At 39.5% G+C, this 23,194-nt stretch overlaps 1 protein-coding gene across 1 annotated transcript in view; it reads right to left on the bottom strand.

The window, feature by feature from the left end:
- PHLPP2 (PH domain and leucine rich repeat protein phosphatase 2) overlaps positions 1–22,876 on the bottom strand; it is a 63,399-nt gene extending 40,523 nt beyond the window's left edge. The window contains exons 1-3 of the mRNA XM_069548949.1: positions 22,673–22,876; positions 15,245–15,522; positions 5,298–5,431 (exon numbers count right to left, since the gene is read on the bottom strand). Of these exons, the coding sequence (XP_069405050.1) occupies positions 5,298–5,431; positions 15,245–15,522; positions 22,673–22,771 (511 nt within the window). The 5' untranslated portion in view covers positions 22,772–22,876. The remainder of the gene's footprint in view (positions 1–5,297; positions 5,432–15,244; positions 15,523–22,672) is intronic.
- Positions 22,877–23,194: the final 318 nt, after the last annotated feature.

The raw sequence follows: 23,194 nt of genomic DNA, 5'->3' as shown, positions 1-23,194 counted from the left end.
TGCAATGAATTGAAACAAACATACATAAGCCCATGAGATCATGATGATACTCAAAACAGACAATGAAAAGTGAAGTTACACAGACCTTGTGAATATAAACTGAAAGGTAAAGCAATATAGCGTCTAGAAAATAATAAAGGGAAGGACTGCTAAACTGGACTCCATCAAAATGAAATACTTCTTTTAATCAAAAGATACCATTAAGGTTCTGGTTCTGAGTTAGAGAAAGCACACTCGGTCTGCCCTGTCTCTCCCACTGAATTCACCTATAAAACCTGGACACAACATCTGGAATGCTGGAGAACCCTAAACAGGCTGAACACAAAGAAAGTCAAGCCCAGACAGTTCACAATCAAATTGCTGAAAATTAAAGACAAAGGAAAAATCTTTAAAGCCAGAGGAAAATGAAGCACTGTTTATATGGGAACAACTGCTTGAGCAACTGCATGAAGGCTGTGCAGGAGCGCTCTGTGCTATCTTTCCAACCACTCTGAAAATCTAAAGCTAGTTCAAAATAAAAAGTTAAACCGACAAATAAATAAACACTGGCTGGTATTATTGGGGGTTAAAATGAAACATTTACTTACACTGCAAGAGTAAAACAGGAAACTTCAAAACAAATTTCAAACTTGGTGAAGCAATCCCACCATGTGGTTTCGTGACCCTGAACAAATTTTATTAATATATTTTTAGGCCTTAATTTCCCAAGTTAAAGACCAAGGAGCTGGATTAGATGATCCCTAGTCCTGCCCAGGTCTCACATTTTATGGATCCTTTTTATTCCTGTAAACTGTTTCTCTATCAACTAAATACTAAGAGTACCTTAGAGGTTAAGAAGATGAGATTTAGAATCAGTTAAGACCTCTCTGGAGTAATAATATCTACCTGAATGCTTGTAAGGATGAAATGAAAAATAGTACACAGAGTGCTCAGTACCTTAGTATGTGCTCAGCACATAGTGAGGGTATATAATAAAAGATAGTCATTATTAATATAATGAAAGTCCTGCCTTAAGCCTCCTTCTTTTCCTATATTTTAAGTATTACTTTCAATCTTCAACAGCTTCCACAGATTTAACACTCCCATGTACCTGACTCCCAGATCTGTATTTCCAAAGCTCCTGGTTCCAGATATCTGACTACCTGCCAGACATCTCCAACTGGATGTCTACCACTGCTTACAGTTACACTTGCCTGAAACCAGATTCTTCTCACAAGTCAAGTCCTGTCATTCTCCCAAAGCCGCCCAGGCTCAAAACCTCAGTCAGTTTTGCCTCTTAGGATCTCTTCCTCAACATCTTTTTTTAAATCAACCACCAACACTTACTATTCCTTCAAAAAGTCTCTATATGAATGATTCCTTCCATTCTCTAGTTCAGATCCCTAATTCAAGCCTGAATTGTTATCCATTCTGGTGCCAGAATCATCCTTCTCAGCCCCACTTGGATCCCATCACTTCCTCCACCATCTGCCAAATGAAGGGCAAATTTCTGATATTGCACTGAAGGCCCAGAACAATCTGGACTCAAATTATCTGATTCACAGAACATGCATTGAAATTCCTAATACCCTTTCTCTGTCCTCCTTTTCCTTTGTGATTACTGAAATTGTGCCCATTTTTAAGGAACCAACTCAAAAACTACTTCTTCAGAAAGATTTCTCTGTTTCTAGAGACCTTCCTGATTTTCTAGAAGAACAGTAAAGGGGAACTTCCCCATCGTCTATTACAATCTATCATGTAGGTATATTAATAAAAAATAGTGTTGGTATTAGCATTAGACAAAGAGATCAATGTAATAGGATAGAGTCCAAAAATAAACGTCTGCCTGTATAGGAACTTAATAAAGGTGATGCATCAGATCAGTAGGAAAAGGATGAGCTATTTCATAAGTATTGTTGGGACAACTGGCTATCAGTAGAGAAAAAAAATAATACAGTTAGATTCCTACCTCATATCATATTTTAAAACTATAAAAATACTTCAAGAAAATATAGAGGATGTTTATCACCTAGGACAGGAAAGGAATGTAAATGTATTAAAGGAAAATATTCATAAATATGATTAAGTAAGTCTTCTGCACCATAAAAAACAATAAATAAAACTACAAAACAAGTTACAAGCTGGAAGAAAAATGTCACAAATACAGCATCCAGAGGATTTATATTCAGAATATATACACAAGTCTTTCAGATAATAAGAAAAAGATAAACAGAAATATATAAAGGCTAATTCAAAGAAGAAATTAAGATCTAATATAACTATGAAACAATATTCCACCATTCTAGTAATCAAGGAAATTAAAACAATGAGACCATCATTTAATCCATCAGATTTGTAAAAACTTTAAATGCTAATAATATTTAAAGTCCCAATAATTTCACGTTTAAAGATATACTCTGAAGAACAGGTGTACAAAGATGCAATTTTATCATAATGCTGTGTAAAACAGCACATCACTAGGGAAACTGTTATATAAACTATAATACATACGTGACATTCAACAGTATGCAACATAAAGAAAGGCATATAAAAGAGTTTTAAAAAGACCTCCAAAATGCTACTGGGAGAAAAAAAGCATGAAGATCAATACCAAATGATAGGATTTACGTTAAAAAATATATATATATATTTCTACAAATACACATTAGGTAGGAATAAAAGTTAGAAAATTCTCAACAGGTATATACCAAATTGATTAGTATATCATAATTATCACACTAATGTCATTGCTTAATAGATAGCCACTATTGGTATATACTTGTACTGACTCAAAAACACTACTTGTAGGAATCACTTCTTCCCTCAACCCTAGAGGTCAGCCATTCTCTTGACTTTTAGATCATTTCCTTATTTTCTTTGTATTTTTGCTACTTATGTATTAGTTATAGTGGTTTTAACTACTGTAACAAAAAGAATATACATAATTCAACAGAAATCTAATTCTCTGCTAGGGCAGGCAATATGGGTTGCCAGGAGTCAACTCTGTTGAGAAACTCCAGCTGAAAGTGGCTTTGCTATTTCAACACATGACTTCAATGTTGCTCGGATGACTGCCTCCCTAGCCTACAGGAGAGGAAAAGAACAAGAAGTCTGCATGGGAAGATTTAGGAACCAGGTGTAAAAGTGGCACACAACAATTTCATTCCATACCACTGATGAAAATTTTGTCACAGGAGCACATCTAACTGCATAAAAGACTGAGAATGAGGTATAGCCAAGCAGTTAAGCCCAGTCTTGTTACGGAAGAAGAGCAGATCTGATGGACAAACAGTGGTCCTGTCACACGTCTCTAAACAATATGGCTGAGTTTTGCTTGTCTTCAAATTTTAAATGAATGGAAACATAATATGTGATTCTTTTGTATCCAGTTTCTTTTGTATGTGTTTATGCCTCTTGGATGGAAGTGTCTCAGACAACCTGTGAGAGAATATGGGATATAAAGAAACGCTCAGGCTGGGTGCTATGCTACCTGAACTATTCAGTCCCAGCAAATCACACCTCCCAGACTCCACTTCCTCATACATAACGAGTTGATTAACTGACTCTCTTAATCTCTGTGATCAATCATAATACCCACTCATCTTTAGTCACACATGTTATTTCAAGGCTTTTATATCATGAATCTGCACTGAGTCACTCTACTCATTTTCCCCCAGCACCCACACCAGCAAGACTGGTAACTGGCATCTGCACAATGGCCCTTGAAGTACTGAGCAACTTTTATATTCGGCAAACATAGCAAAACTAACTGGCCTGAACTTGGGTCCCTCTGACCCTCGCCTTATTAAGACTATATTCTAACCTAAGGTAACTCACCAAAGGCTCTATACATGAAATATTGAAAGCTGATTGATAAGCTGTTAATATTTGCTTCAAAAAATACTTCAAATTCTTTAATACTCCTTTCTTCAAAAGGTGAGGCCTAATTCCCCACTCAACAGTGTGCTGTTTTTGGTGACACAATTCTAATGAACAGAAAGTAGTAAAAACAATGGTGACTTGTGAAACTAGGTCATAAAAAACTGAAGTCGGTGTGTTTACATATACATGTATGCACACGCTCATGTGAGTGTGTGTGTCTTATCGCTGGGGGCAGTTAGCTGCCACAACATGAAGATATTTACGCAGCTCAAGAGGGGGTCCACATAGCGAGGAACTGAGATCTCCTGCCAAAAGCTGGTGAGAAACTGGGGCCTTTACCAACAGCCACATGAGTGAGCCACGTTAGAAGTGAATCTTCCAGCCCCACTCAAGCCTCTACAGCTTCAGCCAATATTAAGAGTACTATCTCAGGGCTTCCCTGGCGGTTTAGAGTTTAAGAATCCGCCTGCCAATAGAGGTGACACAGGTTCAAGCCCTGGTCCAGGGCAATTCCACATGCTGTGGGGCAACTAAGCCCATGCATCACAGCTACTGAGCCTGCGCTCTAGAGCCTGTGAGCCACAACTACTGAAGCCTGCGTACCTAGAGCCTGTGCGCCACAACAAGAGAACCACTGCAATGGAAACCCACACACCATAACTAGAAACTAGCCCCTGCTCTCTGCAACTAGAGAAAGCCTGCACACAGCAACGAAAGACCCAATGCAACCAAAAATAAAAAAATAAATAAAATTTTTTTAAAAAAGAATAAAGTACTTAGGATAAATTTAACCAAGGAGGTGCAAGACTCATACACTGAAAGGAAAAACAACCCTAAAAAAAAAATAAAGCTTACTAAATTCAACAATATACACATCTGATGAGTCCATCAAATGTTAAGTCATATATAATAACCACCTACTACTTAACATCCTCGAACTATCCAGAAGTTCATGACCCTTATAAGGAATTTGAAAATCTGAAACTAAAGCTCTGATTTAATCGAGATGCTGGCAAAGGTACATAATAATTCAGAAGTCAGCAAAACACTAGAACAAAAAGAGCAAAAATAAAAAGAGAAGACTTTTGCTGTTGTTTTCTGACTGCCTAAGCAAAGGCAGCTTTGAAGAAAATATTTTTAAAAGGCTGAAGTTACAGGTACAAATAATCAATTAAAAATAGTTAATGCTATATTTAAAATGGATAAAGAACAAAGACCTTCTATAAAGCACAGCAAACTCTGCTCAATGTTATGTAGCCGCCTGGATGGGAGGAGAGATTGGGGGAAGAATGGATACACGTATATGATTGACTGAGTGCCTTTACTGCTCATCTGAAACTATCACAACATTGTTAACTGGCTATACCTTAATATAAAACAAAATGTTGTCTTTTAAAATAGTTAATATATTCACAAAGCCACTGAAAAATTCTTACCACCATAAAATCGGAGCATACAGCCGAGGTCAGGATTTGCTGCCTCCTCTTGTATTCGCGCAGGGTCGTCAAACCCCAGCCTGGATAAGTAATCATAAACAATCTGAAGAGGCCGTTCGGTAGGTTCCAATCTCCTGCTTACACAATTCAGAAGGAAAATATTCGTAAGTTATAAACACACTTTATTTGATTTTTAAAGTCTTTTAATATGCTCTAGATTTTTACTTCTATATCAATTTTCTTTAATATCTTATGATACAACTAGTGGTGCTCAAAGTTTCTGGTCTCAGGATCCCTCTATAGTCTTTGAAGCCCCCAAAGAGCTTTTGTTTACATGGGGTTTATCTATTGATAGTTACATGGCGTATACCTAGTGACATTTATCTACTTATTTACTGAGAAACTAAAATTAAGAATTTCTAAATATTTATTCATTTTTAAGTAACAATAAACCCATTACATGTTAACAAATATTTTCTGAAAACTGTATTTTCAAAATAGGACAAATGTAGTGATAAGACTTATACTGTTCAGCACTTTGTAAATGTCTTTAATAACTGGATAACAAAACAGATAAGCTCTAAGATACGTAGTCTCTAGAAATCTCCATTGTATGCTTATGAGACTGAGAATTAAAAAGAAAATTAATACCCCATTATTATTATGAAATAGTTTTGACCTCATGAACTTCTTTAAAGAATCTCAGAGACCCCCAGAAGGTCCTCTGAGAATCTCTGGTTCAAACTAAAAGGCATCAACACTATGAGATATAAAAGATTATACTCGGCCATAACTGATTTCACATAAGCTGGAACACAATTAAAAATGGAGACTTTGGGTTGCTGACCTCTGGCTTCAAAGATGGATTTTTCCAAAAAAGTTAGGAATGAACTGCCCAGTAATTACCCAGAAATCATTCTGTTACATGGTTATGACTGAAAGCAAGGAAAAGCCAGAATATCAGTAATCATTTGTGGCTTCTGGGGATACTGCATATTTTAAAATCACATGAACTTAAAGCTTTCTTTACAATTATTTTAGGAGAAAGCAAACAGTTATAACAAATACAGCAGCTGAGAGCATGAACTCCAAAAGTCAGACTGCCTGGGTCTGAGTCTAACTTCTGCCACTTATCAGCTCATGTGTGTCCTTAGACAAATTATTTAACCTCCCTGACTTATTCCTCACTAGCATAATGGGAATGACAACAGTGCCTAACTCACAGGGTTGTTACTAGAAGTATTTATTTATTTGCTTATAAGAAGATATCGTACAGTACATAAAGGGCTTAGCAAATTATTTCACATGTAGTAGCATTCGATAATATACTGACAATTATTATTCAAAAAATTCTTAGGAATGGAATAAAATTTTAATGAGAATAAAAGTAGAATGTCTCCCCCAACTGAAACAACAATCAAAAAACAAGTATAGGAAAGCCTATGTGTTTAAAATATCTTGAAGAACATCACTCTTTAAAAGGATTCTGTTTAGAAAACTTAAGACTTGTATTAATCGCAAGAAACATGATACACCTTCCATCAAGGCATAAAGACATGAAGGATCTGTGTTTTGTGGTTCAAGAACTAGAAAATACTAGTTGGCAATAAGATTTACTTTTTAAAAACATGAAATGAGAATACTATAAAGTGAAATATAAACAACTGTAAAAAAATTATAATGTAGAAATGGAAATCATATTGATGCATACAAAAAAAAAAGACAAAAATAAAAGCCACGATATGGCCCCTCCTGACCCTCCTGACTCAGTTCTGACTTCCAGCTTCTGTAAACTCAGTACTACATGGGGAATGACCAAAGAACTAAAAGCCTACAAAGATCAGCAAATACTGAATTTAACAGAAATGGAAAATATATTTTTCAAAATAAAAACATCAGTTACAATGAATCTCTAATCAAATAAAAGAAAAGTCCACAAAGGGTTGTGACAATATTGGGTACCTTCCTCATACAAGGGTAGAATCCTTCAAAGAAGGATACATTTTAAGAGAGACTTGTAATAAACTATCCTGGAGGGGTCAATTAGTCATGTAACAGGAAGACTGGCTGAAGGATTAAGCTGAAGACAGGGTGACCAGGGGCATAAACAGCTCCATCTTTCCATGTCAAGAATGGTTATTAGATTTAGTCTAGATTGATCCAAAGAAAGGCACTAAGACCAGTAAGAAGTTGCACAGGTAGCCTTGGATTAAAAATGAGGCAGAACCTTAATAGTTAGAGATGCCCAATAATGAAACAGATTGTCCACCAAAATAGCTCAGAGGGAGCCACCTGTCACAGACAATTTAGAAGAGTCTGCTCTAGGAATCAAGTCAGGCCAGATGATCTTTAGGGTCTTTTACAACTCAGGGGTCCATGATGTATCTAAGACACCTTCCTAATACAGTACAAATTCTACCTAATCACTGCTATTATTTTTGGATATAGAGTTCAATGTATTTAACTATAATTCCACATATATGGTGTGTGTGTGTGTATATATATATGACCATATATACTATAATGATCACCTATTAAGACCAAGAAACTTTAACTCAAGCTCTATCTTATCAGCTCAATTTTCTTATTTCTCTCTAGAAAACCAAGACAATTGTAAACATCCTAACATATTTTGCATCATCAGATTTCCTGATCTAAAAAGGCTCTGTAGATTTTGGAAACCCTCTTTAACTAGTTCCACCAAAAGAAAGTATTTTCCCTGGGAGAGAGGGAAAAAAACTAAGAGAAACTCCACATCTGCTCTCATCAATTTAGCATAAATGAGCAAACAAGAAATATTTCAAGAACTGCAAAAACAAGTAAAACAAGGGACTAATTCCATTTACTCATTAAACTCATCTGCTTAAGGGAGTAGAGAGTATGGGGGAGGGAAAATTCTATCATATGCTTATGGATCAATTCTGTGTTCCAAAGTTCCAAAAGTTTAACAGGCTGCTAATTTATGTGTTAAATCTCTCATAAATCAAAGGAAATACACTCTATTGAAAAACAGGTGTAAGACAGAATATGTTAGCAAAGAAAAGGTTCCATTCATCATTTGAAATACTTCCGTTAAGGCTTTAAGAAGAGACAATAAGACTATTGTTAACAGTGTGCTTCTCGGGCTTCCAGAAGCTACAATAGTCCTTGTAAATCTGAATATATGTGCATCTAGTTATTTTTCTCCAAACCAGCCAACCAATACAGTAATGCTATCAACACTGTTTGTAGCGCTTGCATGCTAAGTCACTTCAATCATGTCCAACTCTTTGCAACCCTATGGACTATAGTCCGTGTAGCTCTTAGCCAACAGCTATTCTGAACAGTGCCCACAGTTAAATTACAGGTAAGAGAAGGATAAGTTTCATTTCAGGGATCACTCCACATCAAGGAACATGAAACCGAGCAAACTCCAGGATATAGTGGAAGACAGGAACCTGGTGTGCTATACAATCCACGGGGCCCCAAAGAGTAGGTCTTTAGTAACTAAACAACAACAATCACTCCACAAGAACTCTAGTTAATAGTAGGAGTACCTTCTTGCAACCCAACACACTGTATCCAAGACCCTAACACAGCACAGAGCAGCATTTTATACATCAAAGTCAGGTTAAAACTCAATCTCTAGCCAATAAGGTAAAATCTGCAAACTTTTAAGACCAACAATACATATAATGATACAGAAAACAAGGATACTTTGATAAATGTTTACTTCGTATCTGACACTATGCTCGGAGAAGTCAATGGTACTCCACTCCAGTACTCTTGCCTGGAAAATCCCATGGATGGAGGAGCCTGGAAGGCTGCAGTCCACGGGGTCGCTGAGGGTCGGACATGACTGAGCAACTTCACTTTCACTTTTCACTTTCATGCATTGGAGAAGGCAACCCACTCCACTGTTCTTGCCTAGAGAATCCCGGGGATGGGGGAGCCTGGTGGGCTGCTGTCTACGGGGTCGCACAGAGTCGGACACGACTGAAGCGACTTAGCAGCAACAGCAGCAGCAGACACTATGCTAGAAGTGTCTCACATTTTACAAAACTAGGAAATAAGTACAAGAGAGAGTCGCATAATTAGTACATTTGGCATCAGGGTTTGAACCTATGTCAATTTCCTTACAAAGCCTAGCCTTTAGGCAAACAATATTATTATTATTATTTTTTTAACAATATTATTTTTAAATGTAGTTAAAATAATTTATGCAGAAGAGAGCTCAAAGTACTTCCTATGTTAACTTGTACCAGGAATGTAAAAAGTTATGTTTTAAAATTATTGTACATCGCTAGTCTGATACATCCTCATTTCAAAGATATACTATTTTATGCATCACTGTTGTGTAAGAATCCTGCTAGTCTTTGTAGTCCCTGGTTTCTGTGAGAGGGATTTTAGATTCTTGAAATTTCCTGAGTAATGGAAGTGTCTTAGTTATTCACAAGCGCCTTGGATCACCTCTCAGTTTATGCTAAGAGATGAGCTGACACAGGATGGGAGCTGGTCACAGAAAGACCAACCTCCTGAAGAGAGGCTTGGGGCTTGACATGAGCCCAATCTTGGGGGAAGAGAGGGCTGGAGATTTAAATTTGAGTTCAAGCACAAGATCAAGGATTAAATCAATCAATCCTACCCTATTACTCAACAAAAACTCTGTACTGAAGCTTCCTGATGGATGAACACATGTGCTGGGAGGGTAATACGGATGCTCCCTATGTGTGTATTCATTTGGTTCAGCCAATAGAGAATCAATCCCTGGTCTGGGAAGATCCCCTGGAGAAGGGAATGGCTACCCACTCCAGTATTCTTGCCTGGAGAATTCCATAGACAGAGGAATCTGGTGGGCCACAGTCCTTGGAGTTACAAAAAATCAGACATGACTGAGCGACTAACACCTATACTTAAATAGTAATCTTAAATACTGCTTCCTTGAGTTCGGTGAGACATTCTAGTGAATTACTGAACCTGAAGGGGTGCAATAACGTTGTGATAGTTGCAGATGTAATGTCCTTTAACTTGTGAAGGAAGTCTGTGCAAAGTCTGGGTGGTTATTGTCAGAACTGTATCGCAGTAAACCAGACGGCATTGCAATAACCATTAAGAAAAAAAACACTGCCAATTAGACTATGACCTACCAACAAATGTAAAATACACACTGATTTCAGAAGTGAAAAACTAAAATGTAAAAGCAAAATTTTCATAAAAGACAAATTACTTAACGTATAACACATTCTTTTACAGTTTAAAATAGTACAGAAATATGAAACAAAACAATCTTTTTCCTACCTCAGAGTTAATCAGCTCAGTATGTATTCTGAAACAGGACTTTCCACTCCCCTTTTTAATGTTAAAATATGGTAAACGAAACTTCAGACACTTGTAAGAGGTCACCTAGCAAGTCAGTGATAGTAAAGGAATTACAACTCAGGATTCCAAATCGCAAGGGCATAACTTTCTGCTAGACATATCTTATCAATTATGAACTTATCTTAAAAAATAGTGTATCAGCCACCGAAATCTTAGTCATTTTGATGACTAAAAATAAAAGTAAATATATGACCATGAGCCAAAGGGCATTTCGTTTTGTTAAGGTAATGTTGTTACAACTTTTCAAAGAGAAGGCAATGATTACACTAAGCTTCACTAGTGAGTCATTTATCACTTAAACAGTCCAATAAAACAGACAGACCAAATATTATGTAAAGAACACTGGACTGGGAGACAGGACACCTGTGTTCCAGCTATAGCTCTAGCACCACGCAGCTGCAGGAATGTGCTGTGGACCTCACCTCTCCAGTCCTCGGTTTCACATCTATAAACCGAAGGAAAATGGTTTCTGTGACTCCCATGGGGAAGTTGCTAGCCTTTTAGGCAGGACAATTTTTGCTGTACAAGACTTTCCCACACATTGAGGATATTAAGGTTCTCTGGCCCTTGTTCCCTAAATGCTGGTAATTCTCTCCTGTAGTTGTGATGACAAAAGCGAGGCCCCCACACATATTCCCAGATGGAAAGGGCAGGAGGTGGCAGGGCTGTTAGGTCAGGTTCATTTTCCTAGTAGGTATCTCTCTCAGGTTCCTTCGAGTGCTAAAATTCTATAAATTCATAACCCCTCAGTTAAATTCAAGTGACAAGTCCATAACTAAAAAAGAGTAAGGAAAGAAGAAAATCATGGATGATTTAGTAAAAATAATGGGGTAATTTTAGTGCCAATAATCCCATTTCTAGGACCCAGCCCACAGAAATCAACAATTTAAGATAAATGGGGAGAGAAAAAAAAAAAACTCATGGGCAAAGTTTAGTTATCACACTATTTCTGAGTGTTGAATGACTTGAAGCAACCCGAAGAGGTTAACACTAACTAGGACCAGGAATCATTTTAAGTACTTTACTTCCTTGAGACTCAAAATGTAGCACATTACGTAGGAGCTTAACACAGACCCCAGAGCCACTGAATCAGAATCTGTCTTTGAACAAACTCCCCAGGTGGATATTAGAGTTTAAGAAGCCTTACAAGTATAAACTCATTTAATCTTCATAACATGTATAATTTACTTAACCCTTGGATAACTCTATAATATAAATATTATCATCCTCCATTGTATAGATTAGTAAACTGAAGACAAAGCATTAGGTCATTTGCACAGTTAACAGTCTGAGCCAGGATTTGAACCCACAAGCTCTCAATCCAGAACCCAAGCTCTAAGCCATTACTGCATATTAGTTCTCAAGTTTTAAATAAGTTACAACATATGCATAAAATAGAGTACTCTGTAGCTATTAAAACTGGTATCTAAGGGATTTTTAATGACACAAGGAAATTAGTTGAGGTAAGCAGTAAATAAAATTGAACAAATAAATGGTATGAGTCCAATTACGTAATTTTTAAAAATTAGACATACCTACTAATTTTGAAAAAGAGCTGGAAAAAAATGTCAGGGTGTTGGGGGAAGGGGGAAGGCAATATATGGAAGCTAGTGTCAGAATCTAGAGTTCAAATTCCAGGTCTCACCAGCTGAGTGATTCTAGATGAAACGATTAACTCTTTTAAGACTCATTTCCCTCATCTATAAAATGGGGAGAATATTTACCTCATAAAATTGTCATGAGGATTAAATGAGATAATCTACTAAAAGTCTAAGTATTGGAAATTATTATTTCTTTGTACATTTTTTCACTTTTTCCAAAATCTCTACAGTGATCATAAACTACACTCCAATAATTAAAGAAGAGATATTGCCTGACCTTGAACATACTACCGGATCTCTCAAAAAGCCTCAGTTTTCCTCACTGAGAAGGAATAATCCTACCTCTCTTACAGTTACTGTGAAGAGTTAAGGAGAAAAAAATGCATAAAGCAGTAAGCCTGCTAACTAGCAAAAGAAAGCACTTAATGTTAGCTAAAATCTATCATCACCATTATTGTTTCTTTGGCTAACTGAGACTTATCTCCTACTCCAGCAAAGTAAATATATTCATATCTCAAATACTGTATGATACCACTTACACATGGAATCTAAAAAAACACAACGAAACTAGTGAATGTGTAACAAAAAAGAAGCAGACTCAACAGACACAGAGAACAAACTAGTGGTTACCTGCGAGGGGGTCGGGGGAGATTTGGCAGGGGTGGAAGAGTAGGAGGTACAGTTTATTTCGTATAAGACATGCTACAAGGATGTACTGTATAGTACAGGGAATACAGCCAATATTTTGTAATAACTGTAAATGGAGTGCAACCTTTAAAAATTGTATAAAACATTAAAAAAATTTTTTTAATTTTAGAAAAAGGAAAAAATATATTCATATCTTCAAACCACAGTTCAATAGTGTTTTCATTATTTTGTAATCAATTTATTGTTTTGTTTCCAAAAAGCTATTTCATTACAAAATTATCAAAGCTACACTCTCCATTTTAAGGACAGTTTAGGTTCACAAAAGTAAATTGTATTGCATTTGGACTCTTAACTAACAATACAATTAGTAGTAGCAAGCCAATTCTAGTGGGCTTTTTTCCACTTTTCTAATATCTCTGTATACATACACATTGGTATACAGATGAGTAAGTCTAAGGTTTAAATACTTGAACTCCATCAGTCACTACCAGCTATAATGTAGGTCAAGGCTTTCCACCTGATAAAATTAGATCGGAATCAGTGTTAAGATTTAGAAAAGCCTAAGGATCACCCAGTCTGATCCTTTCATTTTACAAATGGATTTAGGAAATGTAGTTAACTGGTGAACAAGGAAAACATTCAAGTGCTAATCTACTTTTTCAGGAATTAGTCCAATTCTAAAAGGAACACACAATAAACCTCAGTTTAGACTTTTAAAATGGTATCAATTTTTAGCTCAGCTAAATGTGTTACTATTATTACCACATTTTTAGGTGGAAGCGGGAGCCTCCTTTCTCACTTTCAACAGTATTGAATCCACAGTTTTGAAATTCTGTTTGAAGACATTTACTTATTACTGAAAAAGGGGAAGTGAGAAAGGCACTTAAGGAGCTCTTATCTGAGGTATAACTCAAAGAGCTGCTAATAGAGTTTTATTTTTTTTAAAGCTGAATCAGAGTTCACATGCACAGTGTAAGACTACTTTGAGACTACTTTGTTTCTTCGTATTTATATAAGATTTTAAGGAAAACACAAATGGCTTTTAAGCTTATGAAAATACGCTCAACCTCACTGTATCACATAAATGAAAATTAAAATAACAAAATTCCTATCAGATTTCCAAACATATAAGTTTTCAGGCTTGAAAATAGATTTGTCCTTGGAATGCTGAATTTACAATTCTCTAAAAACTGTTGACAATCATTTCTATTCACAATCTAGTATGTGCTCATGCGTGAGGAAGTCAAAACATGTAAAATTTAACACTAACGTGTTCTGGAGAAAGTAAGGGCGAAATAGGTATACTTTTACATTATTCATCAAAGTATAACTTCTATGAAGAGGAATTTGACAATATCTATCAAAATAAAAAATGCACATATTCTTTGAGACAGCAACTCCATTCCTAAGATGACTTCCACGTGGGAGAAATATCACAGGTACAAGGATATTCACTGCAGCAGTGCTTGTAGTAAAAAAAACTGCTAACAACCTACAGACCCACTAATGGGAGACTGGCTAAATTTATGGTAGACTTGTAGAATGGAATACTATGTAGCCATTAAATAAATGAAAATTACAAAATATTAATATGGAAAGGTATCTAAGATAGTGAGTGGACAAGGCACTGCATATAGCACCATCAGTTTTAAAAATTCATATACAAATAGTGACACCTACTCATGCATGAGCATAGGTACTTGTCATTCTCTATTTCCTTTTATACCTTTTTATTTCATTCTATTTACCTGTATCATTAAAAAAAATAAAACTTCAGGGACTTCCCTGGTGGTTCAGTGTAGCGATCTGTCTTGCAACATAGGCAACACAGGTTCTGTCCCTTCTGGGAAGATCCCACATCCTGCGGAGCAGCTAAGCCCATGCACCACAACTACTGAGCCCACGTGCCTTAAAGCCCATGATTCACGACAAGAAAAGCCACTGCAATGAGAAGCCCACGCACTGCAACTAGAGCGGCCCTGGCTCGCTGTAACTAGCGCAAGCCTGTGCACAGCGATGAGGACCCAGCACAGTCAAAAGTAATAAAAATAAATAAACAATTTTTTAAAAAGAAAATAAAACTTAAAAAATTATTAATTGTTAATTTAGATATTCAACCCGTGATGTAACCCAAATGAAGTAACTATCAAATTTTCCTCCTCTAATACTTTTTAAATTCAAGGATTCTAATGTCAGCATTCTAAGGACAAGTCTATTTTCAAGCCTTGTGACTATAACCATCATCAGCTCCAGCACAAATAAAATCCTAAAGCCCACTTCCAAGCAGAAACACATATGACTTATACTGTAGTAGAATTAATGGTAAAACTCTGACCTCACCTGACCAGGTCTCCATGAAGCTGCAAATAAAGACTTTCCCTTCCCTCTCCAGCACAAATTTCTGATGCTGGTGTCTCTACTGTGCAAAGGACAAGATGTAAGTCAGAGGAGGAGGAGGCAGCAGAGGAAGTGGTGGTTGTAGTGGCAGTGGTCGTGTCCGCTCCATACAGGTAAACACAGCCTCTCTTCACATCTTCTCTCAGCCAGTCTCTCTCCCGAGAACCAAACCTACTTCTCCTATTCAAACAATTTCTGCTCCCATTGCGCTTCATATTTCTCTAAAAAACAAGTCAAGAAAAAGAGATCGTTAGCCCAACTGTCCGACTGAGTTAGACATATTTGGTCCTTACCCCACCTTTCCACTCCTTATTCACCAATACTTGGCTGGGCACCACTTCCTCTCATGGAGCCTTCTGCACCTGCCACGCCCATCCCAACAACTAGAAAGTTTCATTCTCTTTCCTGGCAGCTGTTCATGTCTCTGCCCATCATCTTCTGACACCTTTTTTATGTTTTCAGAAAAATGTCAAGAACAACAGTAGTATGCACACTACCTAACTTTCACAAACTTTTATATTTTGCCAGATTTAGTTCAGATCATTATTCTAAAGAACATATATATGATACAACCTTACATATATAGCTAAAGCCACCCACTACCTGAAACCTCATTTCTCTTCTCCCTCCCCAGAAACAAACACTCCACTATACTGTTTATCATCCCATGCATTTTTTTACATTTGCCCTATATGTATACATCTATAAACTCTAATACTGTTTTACATAATTTAAAACTGTATCTAAAACCTGACATACATATGTTTCACCCTGTCATTTTTTTTCCCCTTGACTCAACACTGGTTTAGAAATATATCTATGATATTACACCCAGCTCATTCTTTTGAATACCATTCCACTGCATGACACACCAAAATTTATCCCTTCTCCTGCTAAAGGCATTTAGATTGTTTCTAATTTTTCATTGTGGGAAACAGTGAAAAACAATGCCGCAATGAACATTTTTTTATATCTCCATCTGAAAACTTCAGATGGAGATATACATCTGAGGCAGAGGGTCCTCATCCTCTGCCTTATATTCCAAACAAGCAAGTACAGAATCAACACAACGCTGCACAAATATTCTTTCCATTCTCATGTTTAAAAAAAAAAATTCCTGCTGCATTTGAAAACTTAGGTATGCATATACATTGTAAAATCACATCACCTCAAAGCAAAAACAACTGCTGCAGCAACATACTGCTGCTGCTGCTAAGTCACTTCAGTCGTGTCCGACTCTGTGCGACCCCATAGACGGCAGCCCACCAGGCTCCCCCGTCCCTGGGATTCTCCAGGCAAGAACACTGGAGTGGGTTGCCATTTCGTCTCTAAAGATCAATATTGACCTGCTCTATTTTTATAATGGGCCATTTCTATTCCCTTTAATAAAAAAAACCAATTTCCACATAGTTACTCTGATGCACCTCTCCTGGTCCACTCCCCACTGCTTTTCACTCTGTTTCAGTCATATCCAACTCCCCCAAAATACCAACTATTTCACAATTCCATGACTTACCTGAAAATCCTCCTCCATCTTGTCCACCTCAGTAGTTATCCCTCAAAATTACTCAAATGTCACCCTCTCTATGGAGTTTTCCATGTCTCCCATTCCCATTTTCTCCTATCTTGAAAGAATTAATTACTCTCGCCTCAGCAGAACTTTTCCACCTTAAACATACTTCCACTACTACGTAAATCACCCTATGTTTTTAATTATTTGGTATTTTGTCCTCTGTTTACACTGAGAAACTATTATAGTGCCTTAGAGCCTAGGTGGCACAGAGATGCATGCACAACTCAGGTGATATCACAGAAATTTATCCCTGGTCCCTACTGAAGCCTGACTAGCTCTGGCAAGAAGCTGAATAAACTTGGGGGGAAAAAAATCTCCATTTTTTAATAGGAAACCTTATAATCTTTCCTTTCTATCAGCCACAAAGCAAATACTTTTGCTAATATTCCTCACTGGAAAACAGAAATATCTATAATAAAGCTGATATTATTCTTGTACTTACTGAGATTAAATATTTGAAGATAACTGTAGCACCTAACGGAGACAGCAATGGCAACCCACTCCAGTACTCTTGCCTGGAAAATCCCACAGACGGAGGAGCCTGGTAAGCTGCAGTCCATGGGGTTGCTAGGAGTCGGACACGACTGAGCGACTTCACTTTCATGCATTGAAGTAGGAAATGACAACCCACTCCAGCGTTCTTGCCTGGAGAATCCCAGGGACGGGGGAGCCTGGTGGGCTGCCGACTATGGGGTCATACAGAGTCAGACACGACTGAAGGTGCAGCAGCAGCACCTAAAATTCAATCTCTGAAGATGATAAAGAAAGGGGAAGAAAAAGAACGTATTCCCCATGTGGAGAGAAAGAAAAATAAGAAATGAGAGTGGCTTCACTGTTTAAATTTAGGATAATAGTTAAATTGATCATTTTATAGATCTCAGGGGTTGCAGTATGGCTAAACCAAAACCATGAGGATTATTACTGATACTAACTTTAGATAAATAGAGTAAAGCCCTGCTACAAGTGGGAACTAGGTCTCTTTATTCTCATCAAGAGCATTTTCTCAAAGCTGAACATATTAGAATTAACAAAGGGCTTTTAAGCACTTATAAACAAGGGACCATCATATCTGCACGACTAAATAATCTTAACCAGTGCATAATTAACCAACTGATTTTAAGTATTTATTTTTATTCTTTGGGAAAGATCAACTGATCCTCTGAAAACAGTGTCCATATGGTACAGCTACATTTATGCAAAGAAACCCCGCATTTTCAGTGGAGAGAAAGTTCACTCACTGCTATCGAGAGGGCCATGGACACTGCTCCACAAATCCATCAGAAAGAATCCTTAAAAAAACTTAAGGTCAAACAATATCCCACTAACCTTCTCAATCTTAGAAAAGTCAAGGCAGACCCCAGGAGGTATTACATTAATTCACCCATGATTCTTCTTCGGTGAGAATGTTTAACAGTAATTTTTTAATGTGAATATCTATTTCCCTTAAAAGACTATACATAAATTCTTTAAGAAAGCTACACTCTTGAAACACATGTGTTGTTGGTCAAAGAATGTATCTCCTTTTATATGACATATTCTACCCTATGAAAATAAACGGCTGAGTTAGAACTTCAGTAGATATTCTCTTAAACCTGATCAATGGGCATTCAAAGGTCTAGATACCAAGGCATAGCCTTCTGGGAAAAATCTAGATGAACTGGTTAGCTATAATTATTGTTTAGCCGCTAAGTCATGTCCAATTCTTTTGCAACCCCATGGACTGTAGCCCACCAGGCTCCTCCGTCCAGGGGATTTCCCAGGCAAGAATACTGGAATAGATTACCATCTTCTCCTCCAGGGAATCTTCCCAACCCAGGGACTGAACCTGAGTCTCTTGGACTCCAGGCGGATTCTTTACCACTGAGCCATCAGGGAAGCCCTTAGCTATCATTAGTCACTGCTGAATTACCGACGGTAAAGCGTCTGCCGACAGTGCAGGAGATCCGGGTTTGATCCCTGGGTCAGGAAGATCTCCTGGAGAAGGAAATGGCACCCCACTCCAGTACTCTTGCCTGGAAAATCCCATGGACCAAGGAGCCTGGTAGGCTACAGTCCATGGGGTTGCAGAGAGTCGGACACGAATGAGTGACTTCACTTCACTTCATTTCCTTCTCCATGACCTAAACCATCAAGGAAGTATTGGGAAGGTCAGTTCTCTCCTTTAAGATGCCTGTAGCTTTTTGAATCACTATTCCACTGGAATTGCTAGACTGAAAATACTTTATTTCCTCACTTACTCTTCTTATATAAGAACTACTGACAAGCTTCTCTAAAAGGGAACACAACCATAATCATCCTCCCATCAAACAAGTGTATTAAGAGCACATTTAAGATTTAAAGATATTTCTAGATAGTAGAAATCTTCAGAGGAAGCGATGAACTAAGTACTTACTTCAGTTTTACACTTTCCACCCTCTAAAAAATGAAGACAACATTGAGGGCTAGCTCTGATTAGTTCAAAGGTGATAAAACTATTAAACGCTCACACACAATTAACTCTAGATATGCATGGTAGAGTTGGAGGCTTCCCTGGTGGCTCAGAGGTTAAAGCATCTGCCTGGAATGCGGGAGACTTGGGTTCGATCCCTGGGTCGGGAAGATCCCCTGGAGAAGGAAATGGCAACCCACTCTAGTACTCTTGCCTGGAGAATCCCATGGAGGGAGGAGCCTGGTAGGCTACAGTCCATGGGGTTGCAAAGAGTCGGACACGACTGAGTGACTTCACACCATGCATGGTAGAACAGGGTCTACTGAAGTAACTCTCCATACTCAGTGAGTTCTAGACTGTGAAATATCCTAAAGCAGGATATGTGTTCCCGCATTCAAAAGTTCAGAATGATATGGGCTCATCTCAGAATACACATGCTAAGGAATATCTTGAAATGGATGGAAGAGATAAAGAGAGGAAGAATATTTCAGTTCATTAAAATCTTTTTGTTAGTGATTGATTTTAAAAACCACATGTGCACATCAATTTGATAAAAACTTGAAACTACTATTGAAAAAACAGGTCTCATAGCAGTCACTGACTTGATGAACTATAATTTCATTTATTATACAGACTCAGTTAAAAAAAAAAAGTGAAAGAGTTGGACATGACTGAGCAACTAAACTGAGTAAAAAAAAAAAAAAGCTAAACTATAGTAAACATCTGGAAATTTTTGCTTCAAGTATACTCCTGATAATCTTAAAGAATATTAAAAATATACTTACATTCCAACTACAGTTATGAAGGACTATATTCTAAATAGCAATTTGCTAAATAAGATTCTGAATCCAAATTCTGAATCAAATTTTCCAATACTCCATATAGTGGTGTGTGCGTGCTTAGTCACTTCAGCTGTGTCCTACTCTTTGTGACCCCATGGATCATAGTGTGCCAGGCTCCTCTGTCCATAGGATTTTCCTGGCAAGAATACCAGAATGGGTTGCTATGCCCTCCTCCAGGGCATCTTCCTGGCCCAGGGACTGAACTGACATCTCCTACATCCTGTATCGCAGGGAGAATCTTTACCGCTGAGCCACCTGGGAAGCCCTAGATCTCACCTGACTAAGTTACACCAGCTTAGCTATAATTGATGCTCATTATTTGATATTAAGTATTAGAGAAGGGGGCAGCAGAGGAGATCATTAGATGGCATCACTGACACAATGGACATGAATTTGAGCAAACTCCAGAAGACAGTGAAGGACAGAGGAGCCTAGTGCGCTATAGTCCATGGGGTCGCAAAGAGTTGGACACGACTTAGTGACTGAACAGCAACAGAAGAGTTACAAAAAAGAATGATAAGTCTTTTTCAAAGGGTTTTTGGAGAAGAGTATTAGGAGACAACAGATTCTGAAAGTCTTCTACTTATGTATTCCTTTCCCCTTTCACCTGGCACAAAGTTCAACCACTCAGCTACTGAAGTCAACTTCTGTTTGTAAAAAAACACACAGCACCTATTCTTCAGTCAATCCCGTTTATTGGCAAGAATGCAAAGGTCTTAAGACACTGTTAGCCTCCCATACCACCAGATCAGCACTAGACTAAGTATTAATTTCTGGAATCTTTCTAATGGCCTCCAGATTGGAACCCCAGTAGTAGGTTGGATCTTTTCCTGGAACTGTAGGATGCTGGGAATCTTCAATAAAGATCCTTATTTCTCAATTCCTTCCCTCCCACATCTCATTCCCCATGGAAAAATAGTTGCTGTAAAAACAGCAAAGGCTGTTTACCTTCAAGGCCAGAGGGCATTACCTATCTCTCAGACTTGCCCTTTCCTGATAAGCCAGGCCAGCAGAATTTTTTAAAGTTCATTCACAATTTATATTTTTGTGACCTTACAGTAAATATCCGAAAGCCTTTGAGTAATTAAATTTAAAACATGATTAAATAGTTTACAATAAATATGTAAAAGGTCTATGTGGAAGTGGAAGTTAACTACGAAAAGTTATTTCAAGTTCCTGTATTAAGACTGGGAGGTAGTAGCAGAAAATTTTTTTTATTTTACAGAGTTCTAATTTATGTGGTTTCGTGGATTCACCAGATGTTTCAAATCTACTATTTTTTTCAGTGTTGCCATCTTTGTGATGTCCTACGAATAACCTTAGTAGCAAGTACATGGTGCGCACTCTCAATCCCAAAGACCATTACTTAATAAATTTTTCAACATGATGTATTTTCATTGTTTTGCAAAGTATTTTCGAAACACGCCAAATCTAAATTTTCTTTGCTCTCTTCCTTTTCTCTGGCAAGTTTTAAATACTGCTAATTCCTCTTCCAGAACTTTAGAAGGAATTCCATTCCTTCTCCAGGACACCTAGTTTACGTATTTGACCTACGGAAAAATTTCTCTCCAACTAGATATTTCGAAGGCTAAAACTCCCTCCAGTGAATCTTCCACTCTCTCTCCTTCTAACCACCTTCACTGGCCCCACCCCACCCTACATTCCTTGTGCATTTTAACTTCTCCTCATCACCTTGAAGGCTCCATTCCCCCCACACCCCTTGCCGGCATCTGCCTTCATTTCCTCCTACTCCCCCTAATTCCAATTCCTGCCAAAAAGCCCCGTTAGCTGCCTGTTGCATAACTGCTCCCCCATCACCGTCTCCCTGGATTGTCAGCCCCGCTCCCGCCAGGAGGAATGCCCCCTTTTTGTCCAACCCCTCCTCCCTCCTGCAACACGCCCAGCGCTTCCCCGAGATTAAGCTCCTCCGGGGATTCTCTCCGCAGGCGGGACAGGTCGTGCTCCCAGGCCGGCGCTCGGGTGCGGGGAGCGGGTCTTAACTTCAGTGGGAAGCTCCGAGGGCAGAGGTTGCCGCGCCAGCCGGCGCAGCCCCGAACACCTCAGCGCCCGGCCAATCACCGCCGCCATCCTCCCGCTGCGGTGATGTCTTCAGGTGTCCGGGGAGAGAGCCCTGCGTACTTCCAGCTCCGCTCTCGGGCCAGGAGACGCCAGCCCGGGGCCGCGAGCGCGGCCGGAGGAAGCAGAGGCGGGCCCCCAGGTCCTGAAGGAGCCGAGTGGGCGGCGGCGGCCGGGTGGACGCCAGACCCAAGGCGTGGGCCTGTGAGGCGGGTGGCGCGCGGCCAGGGATGGGCAGCGGTGGGGACGGAGGCGGCCGCGGCCTCGGCGGGGGCCCGGCCCAGAGGCCTCAGCGGGTGCAGCGGCCCCTCCAGCCCGGCTTGGGGGCGACCGAGCCGCGAGGCTGACCGACCGACGCGAGGCGGGGGTCGCCTGCTACCTCACCCACCGCGCGGGGCAGGGGCGGCCTCTCCCTGCTCTCTCTCCCTCTCCAGCCCGCCCGAGCACCTCACCTTCAGGACCCGAATCCCGCCCGGCCGACGGCTCGCGGGCGCTTCAGGCGGCTCAGGGGGCTCGAGCGGGCCCGCGGGTCCCGGCTCCACCTCCCCCATCGGCGGCTAGCGGCGGCTGCACAGGGACGCCCGGCCGGCGCGACGCCGCGCGGAGCCTCGGCGGCGCGCGCGAACACCCAGCAGCCCCGCCCCCCGCAGCCCTCTGGCCCCGCCCCTAGCCCCGCCCGTCCCTGGCCTGCGTAGCTGCGGGCCCGGTGCGTCCCGAGCGCTAAGGGACGCAGGCCGCCGCCAGTCGGCCGGGGACTTCACGGGCGGAGCCCGGCGCCGCCGCAGGGCTGGGCCTTTACTGTCACCGCCGCCATCGCGTCGGTCAGTCAGCCTTCGGTTTGGAGGACTGAGGCGCAGGGAGAGTTATTTTCTGCTCTCCGCGACTCCTAAGTAGGGGCTGGACAGGGACAAGGGAGGTTTGCACCTGTCAACAGAGCCGGGAGGATGCTGTCTTCTGCAGAAGGTGGCTTTTGT

Source organism: Ovis canadensis, chromosome 14, assembly GCF_042477335.2.
Source record: "Ovis canadensis isolate MfBH-ARS-UI-01 breed Bighorn chromosome 14, ARS-UI_OviCan_v2, whole genome shotgun sequence".
Classification (NCBI taxonomy): domain Eukaryota; kingdom Metazoa; phylum Chordata; class Mammalia; order Artiodactyla; family Bovidae; genus Ovis; species Ovis canadensis.
This window is presented reverse-complemented; position numbering and strand designations above follow the sequence as displayed.